This window comes from Salvelinus sp. IW2-2015, linkage group LG35 (assembly GCF_002910315.2).
Source record: "Salvelinus sp. IW2-2015 linkage group LG35, ASM291031v2, whole genome shotgun sequence".
NCBI classification, from domain to species: Eukaryota; Metazoa; Chordata; class Actinopteri; order Salmoniformes; family Salmonidae; genus Salvelinus; species Salvelinus sp. IW2-2015.
In genome coordinates, this window is record NC_036874.1 from 2,440,075 (window position 1) to 2,453,757 (window position 13,683).

Genomic DNA, 13,683 nt, shown 5'->3' on the forward strand with positions numbered 1-13,683 from the left:
AATTCTACACATTTTGCCATAGGGTGGAGAGAAAATGTTTGCAGATTTTAATATAATATCTGATGATCAATGGGGGCCCTCGGTCGGTAATTCGAACATGATATAGATTAGATAGCTGACCGCTAGACTAATTTACCAATCTAAAAATAGTTGACATGGGCTAATAAAGTGACTGTCAGTGACTGACATAAAAGGAAAAACAGCTAATAAACAACGGCATTTTGAAATATCACCTTGTGTATTATATTATTCCAACTCTCAACATTAAGTTCAGACCCCGACTGAGTTCCTAAATACTTCATTTTTAATTTTAATTTTATTGTGGAAATTGATCCCCGGGCATCAAAAGGGGGCCTCCAGTTGCTATTGAGTAACATTTATCTAATTTGAACCATAGTAAATTACAATACTGAAAATATAATATTTCAAAGCAATGCAATGTTTCCTGTGGCTACCCCYCTCAATGGAGAAAGTTGACCCSTGGRCTAGCATGACAGAAGAGATGTAAAATTAGGGAACGTTTGTGGGAGACCTGCTAACCTTTCCGCTGAATCAAAAGGCCATACATAGTCCTCCCTTATCACAACCATAGAACCTAACAATCCTGTGGCTTCTTAATGTTGGAACTGTATTTCTGTTATTAAACAGGACCATTCAAAAAAGTAGGGGATATCTTACCAAACACATAACGTAATGGAAGGGATGCAACAAAATAAGTTTAGACTTGATTGTATACACGTTTTTCTTTCTCTTGCACACAAAGTTGGCCTATTGACGCCATCTTGTGGACACTGAAAGCAGATGTTGAGATATTATGTACATAGTGAGTGTAAGTATTTTCTGCACATTTAATAATGCACTGTATGCATTAATAAATATAATTMATATTTTAATTGATGTATATATTTGTATTTTCTTAATTCATATACATGGTTAATTTTGTTGTTTAAATTCAACCTCAGATAACCTGATATTTATATAATTCACCATGCCAAAATGTAATGAATGTATAAATAAAAGAGAAATGTAATTTACCTATATAGGCTGTAGGAATTTTACTTGTATTGACWTACAATGTTGCATTCAGACACCAAATTATAACCAGTGGCAGCCACATGAATAGAACAACCATGAAATACTTTGACCCGTTTCTTGAAAATTCTGTCAATGTTACAGGACATTGAATGCCTGTGTCAATGTGGTTTCTGTGGCTATAACTGCTCTTTTCTTCTTAGGTACAGGAAYCAAGTCAATCATTTTCACATGTGTTGGAACCAAATTCAACAAAGAAACGACACAATTAGATCACCAATGTTCTGTGCTTTTCTATTGCTGTTACTGGCAGGTAAGAACATTTTCCAGTTTTTTTTTTATATCTATGTTTAACTGTTTGATAATATGCAGTAAAATGAGGAGGAAAGATTCAGAGGAAGCATCAGAGCTTTACCTGATACATGACCACTTAGATGGCATGCACTGACAAGACCTCAATTAGACAGATGATTCGTGAGATGATTCTATTCTTACAGTATCTCATTACCCACACACTCTTTGTCTCTTCTCCACAAGGTCCTGCACACACTAGTGTGAGGGTAAACCAGTGGACGTCTAAAACTCGCTACACATTGGGAGACATAGCCATTTTGCATTGCAACATAACCTCCGATCAGGAAGTGATAGAGAACTGTGAAATGCATTGGGTAATCATGGATCTCAACAACAAAAACCGAACAATAGATGTCCTGAAGACAGAGTTGTWTAAGCAACGTGTAAACATTGAGTCAATTGAAAGCACCACTTCCATGACATTAACAAACCTGACCTTACATGACAGAGATATGCCAAACTGTACAGCAGAGTGCTACATTGATGGACAATATAAAAGATATTTTGGGATGGGTTCTGTTCAGATTTTCGAAAGAGATGGAAGTAAAGGGTATGTATTACTGTATGTCTTATGATGTTGTATATCTATATGTAGTAAGGATTCTTCAGAAAATTATCATTGGTATACATCATTTTGTATGTTGATTTGATAGACAATGATATCCCTCTTATTTTTCCTTTCATCAGAAGTCACCCAGGACAAGACAACTGTGGCTCCAAGTGGTAAGTCACTATAAGGTTTTATTCACGCTAAATACTAGTTTAGTACATTATGAGTCCGTTTCACCGAAATGTATTAAATAAAGATGTAATAGCTCAATTTGTTATGTTGTAATGTAAACAGTTATATAATTTCTTTATTATTTTATTTTACATTATGTCCTAAATCAAGTTACTAAAGAACTAGGATKATTTWTACAATCACCACCAAATCCTGGATTAGGRCTTAATTTATTATTTTTGTTTTTWAAAAGCACTTTTAAAACWAGTCTAGTCAATTTAGCCTAGTCCTGGACAAAAAAATTAACTCAATAGAGAATCTCCATTTAAGGTGTTTTTTCATCCAGACTGGGCTTAATCTGTGTCCAGGAAAGCACCTAGTGCAGTTGAGTCTATGACTAGGCAATATGATGAACAACATGTTATAATAGGTTTGATAGCGTTCTCTCTACACAACAGGTTGTATTGATAACATGACTGTCTTCTTCTTGCAGAACTTAAAGAGGAGCCATTTTACCCCTGGATCAAATATCTACTGTTCTCTAGTAATCTTCTAATATTCCTTGTAGCAACAGCTATTTATGTGTCTTACATGCGAAACCAAATGCAAAGGAATTAAAGAACGAATTGGCCGTGTTACTGCTGTATGCATCTCTCGTCCAGCACCAGATCAAATGTCACCTTTATGAGAATGTATCAAATTGATATAACATGGCTTTGGCTAGTGTAAGTGTCCGGTGCTGGTGATCGCGTGCCCGTTGGAGCCGRTTCTTCTTGTTTTCAGCGGATAGGAGTGGAACCCGGTGTGGTCGCCTGCTGACAAGGACSGATGAGTTGTGCATTCCGATARGCGACCGATGAGTTGTGCATTCCGATACGCGACCGYTGAGTTGTGCATTCCGATACGCMGTTKTGCACACCACTGTTGTACTGCAGCGTTATTTGCCTGTTTTTGGCCTTCATGTTAGCTTGCACGATTCTTGKCAMTCTCCTYGGACTTCTCATCAACGAGCTGTTTTCGCTCACTGGACTGCCGCTGACTGGATGTTTTTTGTTTGTCTCACCATTCTCTGTAAACCATAAAACATTGATGGGCAACTTTGATTGTGTTGGGGGGCCACAAAAGATCTAAACCAATCACGAGGGGCTGCCGTTGCTCGCGGGTCTGCATACCCACATCCATAGCTGTTTTACAGCGAATTTCCTGCTATTCTACACACTTTGCCATAGGGTGTAGATACATTTTGGCCGTTTTTAATATGATATCTTAGTGAGACTGACAAAAAAATCAATGGGGGAKATCTCGGCCGATAATTCGACCATGAMTACAAGTTTAGATAGCTGTCCGATAAACTAATTTGGCAATCTAAAAAATGTTAGCTGACATGGGCTAATTGACTGACTATCAGTGTCTGACATAAACAAGAGAAACCTTWCTGAAACACAACCACATTTCGAAATTGCACATTGTGTATTCTACTATTCTAACCCATAACAGTAAATTGWGACCCGTCTGAGTTCCTAATTGATTCGAAGTCCTTTAAAAGGAGCCGCGGGACGCAAYTTGCCCAATTTAACCCTAGACAATGTCATGCGTGAAAAGTCTCGGAAGCCGACCGTTTCAAATAAACTGGCCACTGAGTATAAATGATATGAATAGTGATAGATGAGCTAATGAAATAGTCTTCCAATGCAACGTTAGCCTAGTCTACTACAGGCTGCACAGTTTTGTCGTTCACGTGTCGCCTATGCAAAAACCGGTCACATAAAACATGTAGCTTCAAGGTAATCAAAATCGAAAGTAAAATGTTTCTTTCGTTTTTATTTTATTTTCAACTTTACATTGTTCATTTTATAGCTACTAGGCTACTATGCTATTGTTAATACACAATTTATCATACTTAAGTTGACTGTTCACTTAAAATCCCAGACTATATTCAAATGAAAGCTTTAACAGCCTCTGCTGTTTTTTTGAATCCCAGACTGTAGCTTTAACACGAAATAATTTTTGTTTTTATTTTATCTTTTCAACTTTACAATGTTCATTATATAGCTACTGTAGCCTACTGTGCTATTGACTAATAAACGGATAAAGTAATCCTTCTCACCCCCCCCCCTTAAAAGATTTAGATGCACTATTGTAAAGTGGCCGTTCCACTGGATGTCATAAGGTGAATGCACCAATTTGTAAGTCGCTCTGGATAAGAGCGTCTGCTAAATGACTTAAATGTAATGTAAATGTAAACAATTTATCATGATCAAGTTTCTATTCACTTTAATAATGGTTAAATCTGAGGAGCAAAACATAAATTCCTACCCGGGTGCTGGTACAGAACTGGAGTGCAGACTGCATTCAAATCACTGTTACAGATATAGCCTTGGAACACTTCACAGACAGGTAATACAGTGGAGTGACTAGCGTGACGATTAGTGTAACTTAGGCTACGGAATAATAATAAACAATAGTATAATGAATACAGATATTTACAAACGCAAGTTGAGTTCATAAAGGTAAAGAGGAAAACATACATCCTTGTATGCCATGGGTTTAGTGTACTTATGTTAGCAAATGTTGCATAAAAGTCAGACACAATGCAGCTACAAACGTATTATAACTCTGCAGGCCAATCCTTCTGCTGGAGGTATGCTGGGTATGCTTGCCATTCAAAGAAACATACAGTAAATTTAGGGAATGCTTGTAAAGCTGTGGGAGTAGTGCTACTGTATGATCAAACTGCCATTCAGCTCCTGAAATCCATCTGCTTGAAATCGAGCACAATGTCAAATTCTTCGAGAGGGATAATTCAATTCACCTACAATGACACAAGCAGGCAAAGGAATTATGTTTCTGTATCTAGAATCCACTCCAGAAAGATGCCTGGTTGTCTGTAAGACAAAAACTAACCAAATTATACTCCTTTGTACAGTTTGAACAACAGTTGAACCGTGCGCAGCATAACATCAAATTAGGTAAGACAAGTTGAACATGCAAACATGTGCATAGGCACAGAGTTACATTTACAGCAATATCAATAAAATCAATCAATCAAATGTATTTATAAAGCCCTTTTTACATCAGCCAATGTCACAAAGTGCTGTACGGAAACCCAGCCTAAAACCCCAAACTGCAAGCAATGCAGATGAAACTCAGCAAAAAAAGAAACATCCTTTTTCAGGACCCTGTCTTTCAAAGATAATTAGTCAAATCCAAATAACTTCACAGATCTTAATTGTAAATGATTGTTCAATGAACCATGAACAATTAATAAACATGCACCTGTGGAATGGTTGTTAAGACACTAACAGCTTACAGACGGTAGGCAATTAAGGACACCATTATGAAAACTTAGGACACTAAAGAGCCTTTCTACTGACTCTGAAAAACACCAAAAGAAAGAAGCCCAGTCGGGACCGACTGGTTTGTGTGACCACTGGCCTAGATAAATAATATTTATCAAATGTCATATAAAAAATAAGTCATAATTAGCCTAATAGAAGCCTAATAACGTTACAACCAAATAACATGTGCCGAGCCTGCTGACACTTCATGTTATTTTTAGAATGATAAAACAGCATAAATCACCTCAGATGAGTTTCAATTGGAACAAGTGAATTTGACTTAGTAGACAAGCAAAACCATTGACTATGGTGTTTAAGACAGTATTTGCTTGCTGAGGGTTGTCATTTGGCCTAGAATAAACCATAAAACCATAACCATGTTGACTTCCTGACATTGCAGATAGTTTCAGTCTGTYACGTTTAGAAACTGGAATGTAAATTGAGGTGAAAGAACAGGATGTGATGTCATTGTGCTTCATGTTCTATTGAATCTAAATAGGTGTTGGTTGATGTGTGGTTGTGTTCAACTCCCTGCTCTGACATCCATAAAAATGCACAAACACATTTGCAGAACACTTGAGGTTTTATTCCCTTAACTATCAATGCCGGTTATGTTTTGTACAAATATGAAGGTGGGTTTCAATCAAGACCRCAAACCCCAAATATGGCAGCAAACTGTTTATAGTGTTGCACACAGTATCGATARCTTCACCAATCTAGATAATAAAATAGGCTACACCAGGRCACAATAAAAGTCATACTTCAGAACACTCCACTTTCATGTGGGTGGTGTGTTTATTAATGTGTTATTATATCTCTCTGGTTATAGCTGTGACAGAACACAAGCGTCTCTCTAGGTGACGCCATGCTGGCTGATATTATAAAATCAAGACAACTACCCCATCCTGTAGTCAGAGCGGAAAAACAGTGATTCAAGAAACATAGTTTCGTGGGTCATTTRTWATTTTATTACAGTTTTAATTAGCTTAATCAGATCGCCATTGCTCAGATTTCTTGCACATGAATTACACTCTACATAGCTCAGGGACAATTGGCCAAATTAGTCAGTTGTCTGACCTCTTCTAGAGCAAAGTATGTCTTTGGTCAAGTTCTGAATGGATTTGAAGATCAGCTCCCTCATTCCAATCAGAGTATAGTCAAAATGGTGGGAGTTCACATTATATACAGTCAGTATCTGTCTGACATAGAGCAATATTTTGTTCACAGTTGTGCTTGGCGCCACACCATGGACAATTTAGTTATAGACTTTATTATTTTTAATTGAACATTTATTTAACTAGGCAAGTCAGTTAAGAACAAATTCTTATTTACAATGACGCCTTACCGGGGAACAGTGGGTTAACTGACTTGTTCAGGGGCAGAACGACAGATTTMAACCTTGTCAGCTCGGGGATTCGATCCAGCAACCTTTCGGCTACTGGCCCAACAATGCACTTAGACAGTGTAGGTCTGCTGTATCTGAACTGCAGGTTAGACATTTAACCTGTTTACGGTGCCTTAAACAAGCTACTATATTTTTCATACAGTGAGAAAACATGACCCTCAATCCAATTGATAATTACTKAAATAAAAAATACACAATTACATCCAAAACACAGCATTGTAAAAGGCAATAATGCAGCAATTAAACTCTCCATATAATTGTTTAATATTTTCTCTGGTGGGGAGGGGAGGAAGGCCAACATAGAAGTATCTTAATCAAGAGAGGACATACAAATGTGTGTTCAGTCACTACAGTATATACCATTCTACATCTGCTAAATGCTGGTAGGAAAACCTTGAGTCTTTGGGGAAACACAGGCAAGCTTGTTCTCTTCTATGGTTTCCGTAGTATCGATACAAGGTTCAACTGACTTAAACTGTGAACATACCATGTTTTCATTCACTAAACGGAGCTGTACAAATTATACAAAGACTARCTCAGCTCTCTAATTATCTTGATTCAGTAACCACAACCTGTGATTCCTACAATCCAAAAGCAATACATGGAAAATTCAAATCTCTGAGGTCAAGTATTTGAACTCATCTTCCCCATATTCAAAGCAGTGTTTGAATAAAGAAACAGAACGGTTTGAGGTGATAAGGCTGAGTCAGCCACATCTCTCCTCTGATGTGATCAATAATTTACTCCCTCGTGTCACCAGTGGTTTCATGGAGTACACAACAGCAGAACAACCTAGCCATGAGTTATAAATAAATGATGAACCTCTAAGGATGTTTCAGGACTGGTGTTTTACAAAGTGCTATTTTCAGAATTCTGAGAGTAGTGAAAGATGATTGGTTTTGGTTAGGATCCTCTGTAGTACAGTAGGCCAACAGTAGTTGTAGTTGACACCGTAGCTTACGAAGAAACCTCCTGTGTATGTGACCATCCAACACAGAACTCTCTCTGGTACCAAAATAATGTAGTGGAAAATAAATTCAACATAAAACCCATCCAAGAGGTCAACAATCAGCCATTGAACAGTGGACAATTCCTTCTTATCTATATACAGTGAATGATATTGATCATTATAACAGTGACAGATACTTCAGTGAGATACAACACATCTCCCTAGTAGACTAACATTCAACTGGTGTTTATACAGTGTCTATATGTTCTGTATTGTATGTTCATTCTGCCTGAAACCGGTTGTCCCTAATAAAGATTCAACTTGAATTTGAAGCAATAAACTGAAAATAACTCACTAAGSTGTGCTATAGCAAATATTGTGGTCCCACCTAATCTGAGCAATAGTCCAGTCCTCCGCATACCTCCCTTAGGTGCAACTGTTCCACAATATCACCATGTTGCCAACATCACTATGTTCCCTAATGCTAAAGTCCATTGCACCACAATAATGAATGACATCCCACTGTTCTCATTCAGACCTGCAAAWAGTGAAAAGAGACATCCAGTGTTACACTACAGTGAGATAATGAGGAAGGTATTGGATATGTAGCTTGTCTACTGATTACCGGTTAGTCCTTGGGGTTCTACTAGGGGAGTGATGCACTATCGAAGAGGAAATGGAGTCTCAACGTCTACCTAAAATACATTCAGTCAGAAGTTAACTGTGTCGTCTTGTGCTGGTTTTTACAACAGTCCGTTTTCAATCAGCCATGTTAGGAAAATGTTCTCTCTCTGAACAGCACAAGGTATTCTTTTTTTGTTTTTATTCCATTACACTGATGCAAAATAATTCTAGAAATGTCTATTTTGAAGATGTTTTTTTCTAAAGATATTTACACTGTCCATTTTAATCTGTCACATTTCCATCTTATCAAAAGCAAAGAACAGGAACAACACAAAGACGGTAGCATCATACACCAAATCTGCATGCTRTCATTCAAATAATGGARTTCTCATRACTTTGTTACAATTTTGTAGGTAGCAGTCATTCACTTAACTTAAATGGTACATTTGGTACATTAGTTCAATTAAATAGTTCACATCACATAGAATAGGCACTGGGTGCCGGTTGTGTCAGATGCCACAGCACTGAAAGAGATTAGCGTTGGCTTAATATCAAAAGACCCACAAACCCATTTTATCATGGATTGGATAATTATATGTTGGTGTAAGTAATAACTAAGTAACAACTAAGTTAATCAAGCTTCAATACCCTCACATCCCAACCCAACCTCCTCATCTCTGCCTTCATTCATTATATACCCAACAACCTCCATCATTCTCTGCTTGCATTCATTATAACTACCCAACCTCCTCATCTCTGCTTCATTCATTATAACTAACCCACCCTCCTCATCTCTGCTTCATTTATTATAAACTACCCAACCTCCTCATCTCTGCTTCATTCATTCATAATACCCAACCTCCTCCATCTCTGCCTTCATTCATTATACAACTACCAACCCTCCTCATCTCTGCTTCATTCATATAACTACCCAACGCTCCTCATCTCTGCTTCATTCATTATAACTACCCAACCTCCTCATCTCTGCTTCATTCATTATAACTACCCAACCTCCTCATCTCTGCTTAACCTTTACAACTGTGCCTGGCTTTGAAAGAAGATATCCTTCATTGACTCATGGAGGTGGGGTTGGCTTGGTGGTCATCATGTCAGAGTCATTGTAGCTTTAGATAGAGAACCAGTTTGTATGGAGATTTAAATCAGTTATACTATAAATCAGACTATATTCTTTGTTCACATTTTACACCATTTATCTGAACTGGAATATAATGAATCAGAGCTGTAACACAATCCAACAAAGAATAAACAGATGACATACACAACAAAGCAAAATGCACTGTTCAACATTGAGTCCGTTTCTGACAAATATCAATCCATTTTATTAAGAATAAGGGGGTCAACTCAAGCCATTCCAATGGCATTCCTATCCAAGTAGACAGGAGTGAATCTCTCCAAAGGAGATGATTGTTACACTGTGGCATTAATGTCCACCCCTTTATTCTAGACCAGAAGAGTAAGAGGATGGGTCAGTTGGTAAAACATCTCTGTTACTGGTTTACATTCCAAAACTGATGTGGGGATATGGTTGGTCAGAGGTTTGGGGTATATACCCCCTATTTGCTTGTCAAGTTACATTAAAGTGTTGGTCGTAATGATACATCTTAATACAACATAGGCGGTGTGACTGGGACCACCCCTAGGAGGGGAGCAAGGAAAGGGAGCGCCTCGTGTGATTGGGCATGACCGGGAGGCCACACCCATCGCCTCAGTTCATTTGCTCAAAGAATTTGTAGGTGGGGTTTTCGTAGCCGTGGTTCTGCATCTTGTTWAGTTGGCGCTCCTCTGGGGTCAGCATGGGGTCAACCTGCTGTGAGACACGGAGGGTCAAAGGTCATACTGATACAGAACAAGTAAATGCTACGGTATAAGGAAGTACTAGCAGCAGGAAGGAGGGGACACTAATGTGCTATAAGCATAAAGTGCCTCTCCTCCCTGCCGCTGCAGGGATAGACACTTTGAATACCTGCCGACGAAAAGCCAACTGACATTTACTCCTGAGGTGTTGCTCTGCTGCGCCCTCTATAGCCACCATGATTATGATTTGACCCTGCTTGTCATTTATGAACGTTTGAACTTCTTCAAAAATTATCTAGCCTTAATGGCCACATGTATCTCCACCCGGTATAGCCAGAAGAGGGCTGACCACCCCTCAGAGCCTGATTCCTCTCTAGGTTTCTTCCTAGGTTCCTGCTTTTTAGGGAGTTTTTCCTAGCCTCTGTGCTTCTACATCTGCATTGCTTTCTCTCTGGGGTTTTAGGCTAGGCATCTGTAAATCACTGAAAACTGCAGATGTAAAAATGGCTTTATAAAATACATTTGATTGATTGATTGTGTTTAGTTTTATTTTGCATACAGCTAAAAGCTGTACAAACAAACATCAACTAATCAACAAATTGTGTGAGTAATGGAACTGGAAGGGACGATGATCAAGGAAGAAGGATTATGGCATTGAGATCGGAGGAAGCCTTGATMGTCAGATAAGTCAAAATAATATTTAAACCCACACACTAATAAAGAGATCTACTGGACGTTGATTTATTTTATTTAACCCCTATTTAACCAGGAAGGGCTCATTGAGATTTGAAATCTTTTTCAAGAGTGTCCTGGCCAAGATAGGCAGCACCAAGTCATTACACAATTACAGACAGACAACATGAAAAACTACAAGTAATCTAGTAAAAACCATAGAATTCACAAGAGTATAACAAAATCATAAAGCGGCAAATTAAAAACATTGACAGGTCAGGGAATCAGCCTCAAAATCCTTCATCAGTGATTTAAAAACACCAATCGGGACAAGTTGTTCCAGTTTACACGTTTTGGAAGCATCAAAGTGAGCAGGTGTTTGTTCTGTCTGATTCCCTGCCTCCTACCTCCACAATGCCGTGGCTGATGGTGCCATACGGCTTCCTGCGCACCAGCAACAGACTGATCACCATCACCAAGGCGATGGCCACGGCAACCACCAGCAACCCCACCATGGCCCCACGGTTGAATGTCTCCAGGGCGTCTGGTTGCTAAGGACAGAAACAGAAAAGGGGAAGAGAGGGCACAAAGAGGGGAAGATGGAGAAATGAGGTTGATATCATCATGGGAATGACTTACAATACCACAAGAGAGGACGGGTCCGCCCAGCCCAGCCCATCCAGACACTTATCTAGGTAGCAGACTCACCAGTTCATCGGTCTGGATCTCAGGAGACTTGTAGACCACCTGCTTGAGCTCCAGAGAGGTGTTAATCTAGAGAATGAGAGCAAAAGTGAGAGAAGGGGTTATTTAATAGGTCATTAGAGGAAGTATCACAGAATTAAATAGAACACATTAACTATATCTCTATGGGAGTTGACTTCCTGCTGTGGGTGGATGTTATAGTAAGTGAGTAAAAATGTAGCAGTTTATCACGTGGAGGCTGCAGTGCGACACAAGCTATTTGTCCATATATACATGAGGGGGTGAGATACAAAGTGGGTAGGGATGGAGGGAGAGAAGGAGAGATGATGATTGACAATGTGTCAGCGRAACTCTTGGCTGTGTTGTAAACACAAGTGCAAGTAGGATGCCATGTCTGTAAAGTAATGTGTATGTTTGTAATAAAAAAAAGATTTTTCTTACTTTCTCCTCATATTCATATGTGGGGCTTCTCTCAGATGTGGCATAGTCATACTCGTCTGTAGAGGCTGAGTGCAGAGGCAGAAAACACAGATCAACTTCAACTTTTTCTTTCTTTGAAAATGACATTTTGGCAGACAAATACCAGACTTCATGTCCCTTCCCTTTAACTCACCTTTCTTAGTGTTGGGCTGTGGGTCTTGACAGGACAGAAACAATAGAGATAAATAAAATGTTAACCTACTGCTTGTATTCAAAGAAATGAATGAATTCCTGAACTATTTGAAGAGGAGCATTTTGTGTGTATGCGTGCATTCATGAGTGTGTGTGTGTGTGTCCCTGTACCGATGCGGGGTGGGTAGGGCCTGTTCTGGAAGGCTCTCTCCTCCTCCTCCTCGTCATCCTTCTCCTCCTCACTCTCGGCAGGAAGCAGCTCCTCGGTGGTGCGTGTCTCAGAGAAGGAAGTGGTCATGAGCTCACTGATGTCTCCTCGCTCCGCCTTCACCAGCTCCTCTACAGGGAGGGAGGGAGAAACAAGCAGGTTTTAAACACAGGAAAGCTTGATATACAGTAAAGTATAATGTATATATGGTAACACTGCGTTATTTACACCTTATATCCACCAATCCTTTATTTTCTGAATGAGAGTTCCCTAGAGAAATGTCAAGATTATAATAACCTACTAATTAGATCATGTGAATTTGGAACTTTCAATGTCTTACAAAAGACATKATGATAAATGCTAGCTTATCTCTTTCTAAATGTCTTATGAAGGAACTAAAACATGAATATTAGGACAGGGTCAGTAACCRCACATCCTGGTCTACATGGCTAACACTAAAAGGAGAGTAGAGAGGAGTGTAGCGTACGGATATCATCGTGCAACTCCTCAGCCAAGGCAGGGACCTGGTAGAGTAAAGCCAAGCTCTGGTTCATCCTCTCCTCAATCACATGGAGGTGGGTGTAGACCTGCAACCTCAAGAGATCAATGCTGGTTAGGTTCATTACAAGACAAAGCCCCCACTGAGTCTGAAAGAGTCATGTGTTGATTTAATGTATTGGCATTTACAAGTGAAAATTAGTTTTGCTGTGAAGGATGATTATGACATCAGGTATTGATAATTTTGTTAAAGGGTTGCTACATGTAGTTGCTACATGCATTTTTGGACTTATAAATAAATTATATGGACCCACTGATTCTTGACAAATATAACTTATAAATGCCTCATGAGCTTAGTTCAACTGTGGTACCCCATTAGAACCCAATCTATAAGTTTTTTTTACTCCAATAGCCTCAAACATAATTGATATCATGAATGGTCAGTCATAGCATCCATAGCTCTGTCTATGAATTTGAGAGTGGTTACATTTCTCCAGCCCGATCCCTCAGCTTTTAACCAAAACAGGCGCGGGGATACACTTTTTTTTATTGTTTCAACTGCTGATTGCCCCTTTAAGAGTTATTTTATGAGCATCTGTTTTTCATGAAGCAGCATCACTGCTTAAGGAAGAGGTACAGTATATTTTCATTCCAATATATTTTCATTTCACACCTGGAACTTCATCTGCTCAGCCTTCTGGGGGTCGACGGCCTCAATGTGCTGGTAGTGTCTCAGAGTGTGTCTGCGGT

General features: G+C 39.0%; 1 protein-coding gene and 1 long non-coding RNA gene across 2 annotated transcripts in view; one reads left to right on the forward strand and one right to left on the reverse strand.

Annotated features, from left to right (window-relative positions):
• Positions 1-1,131: 1,131 nt before the first annotated feature.
• Positions 1,132-3,845, forward strand: LOC111958978 (uncharacterized). Its single transcript, XR_002876599.2, has 4 exons — positions 1,132-1,345; positions 1,570-1,936; positions 2,074-2,109; positions 2,601-3,845. It is a non-coding gene; the product is annotated as an uncharacterized lncRNA (long non-coding RNA).
• A 5,894-nt stretch (positions 3,846-9,739) lies between these two features.
• The window catches only part of aplp1 (amyloid beta (A4) precursor-like protein 1), a 44,954-nt gene continuing 41,010 nt past the window's right edge, over positions 9,740-13,683 (reverse strand). The window contains exons 5-12 of the mRNA XM_070437308.1: positions 13,607-13,676; positions 12,923-13,022; positions 12,399-12,566; positions 12,229-12,252; positions 12,057-12,121; positions 11,619-11,684; positions 11,318-11,461; positions 9,740-10,251 (exon numbers count right to left, since the gene is read on the reverse strand). Of these exons, the coding sequence (XP_070293409.1) occupies positions 10,150-10,251; positions 11,318-11,461; positions 11,619-11,684; positions 12,057-12,121; positions 12,229-12,252; positions 12,399-12,566; positions 12,923-13,022; positions 13,607-13,676 (739 nt within the window). The 3' untranslated portion in view covers positions 9,740-10,149. The remainder of the gene's footprint in view (positions 10,252-11,317; positions 11,462-11,618; positions 11,685-12,056; positions 12,122-12,228; positions 12,253-12,398; positions 12,567-12,922; positions 13,023-13,606; positions 13,677-13,683) is intronic.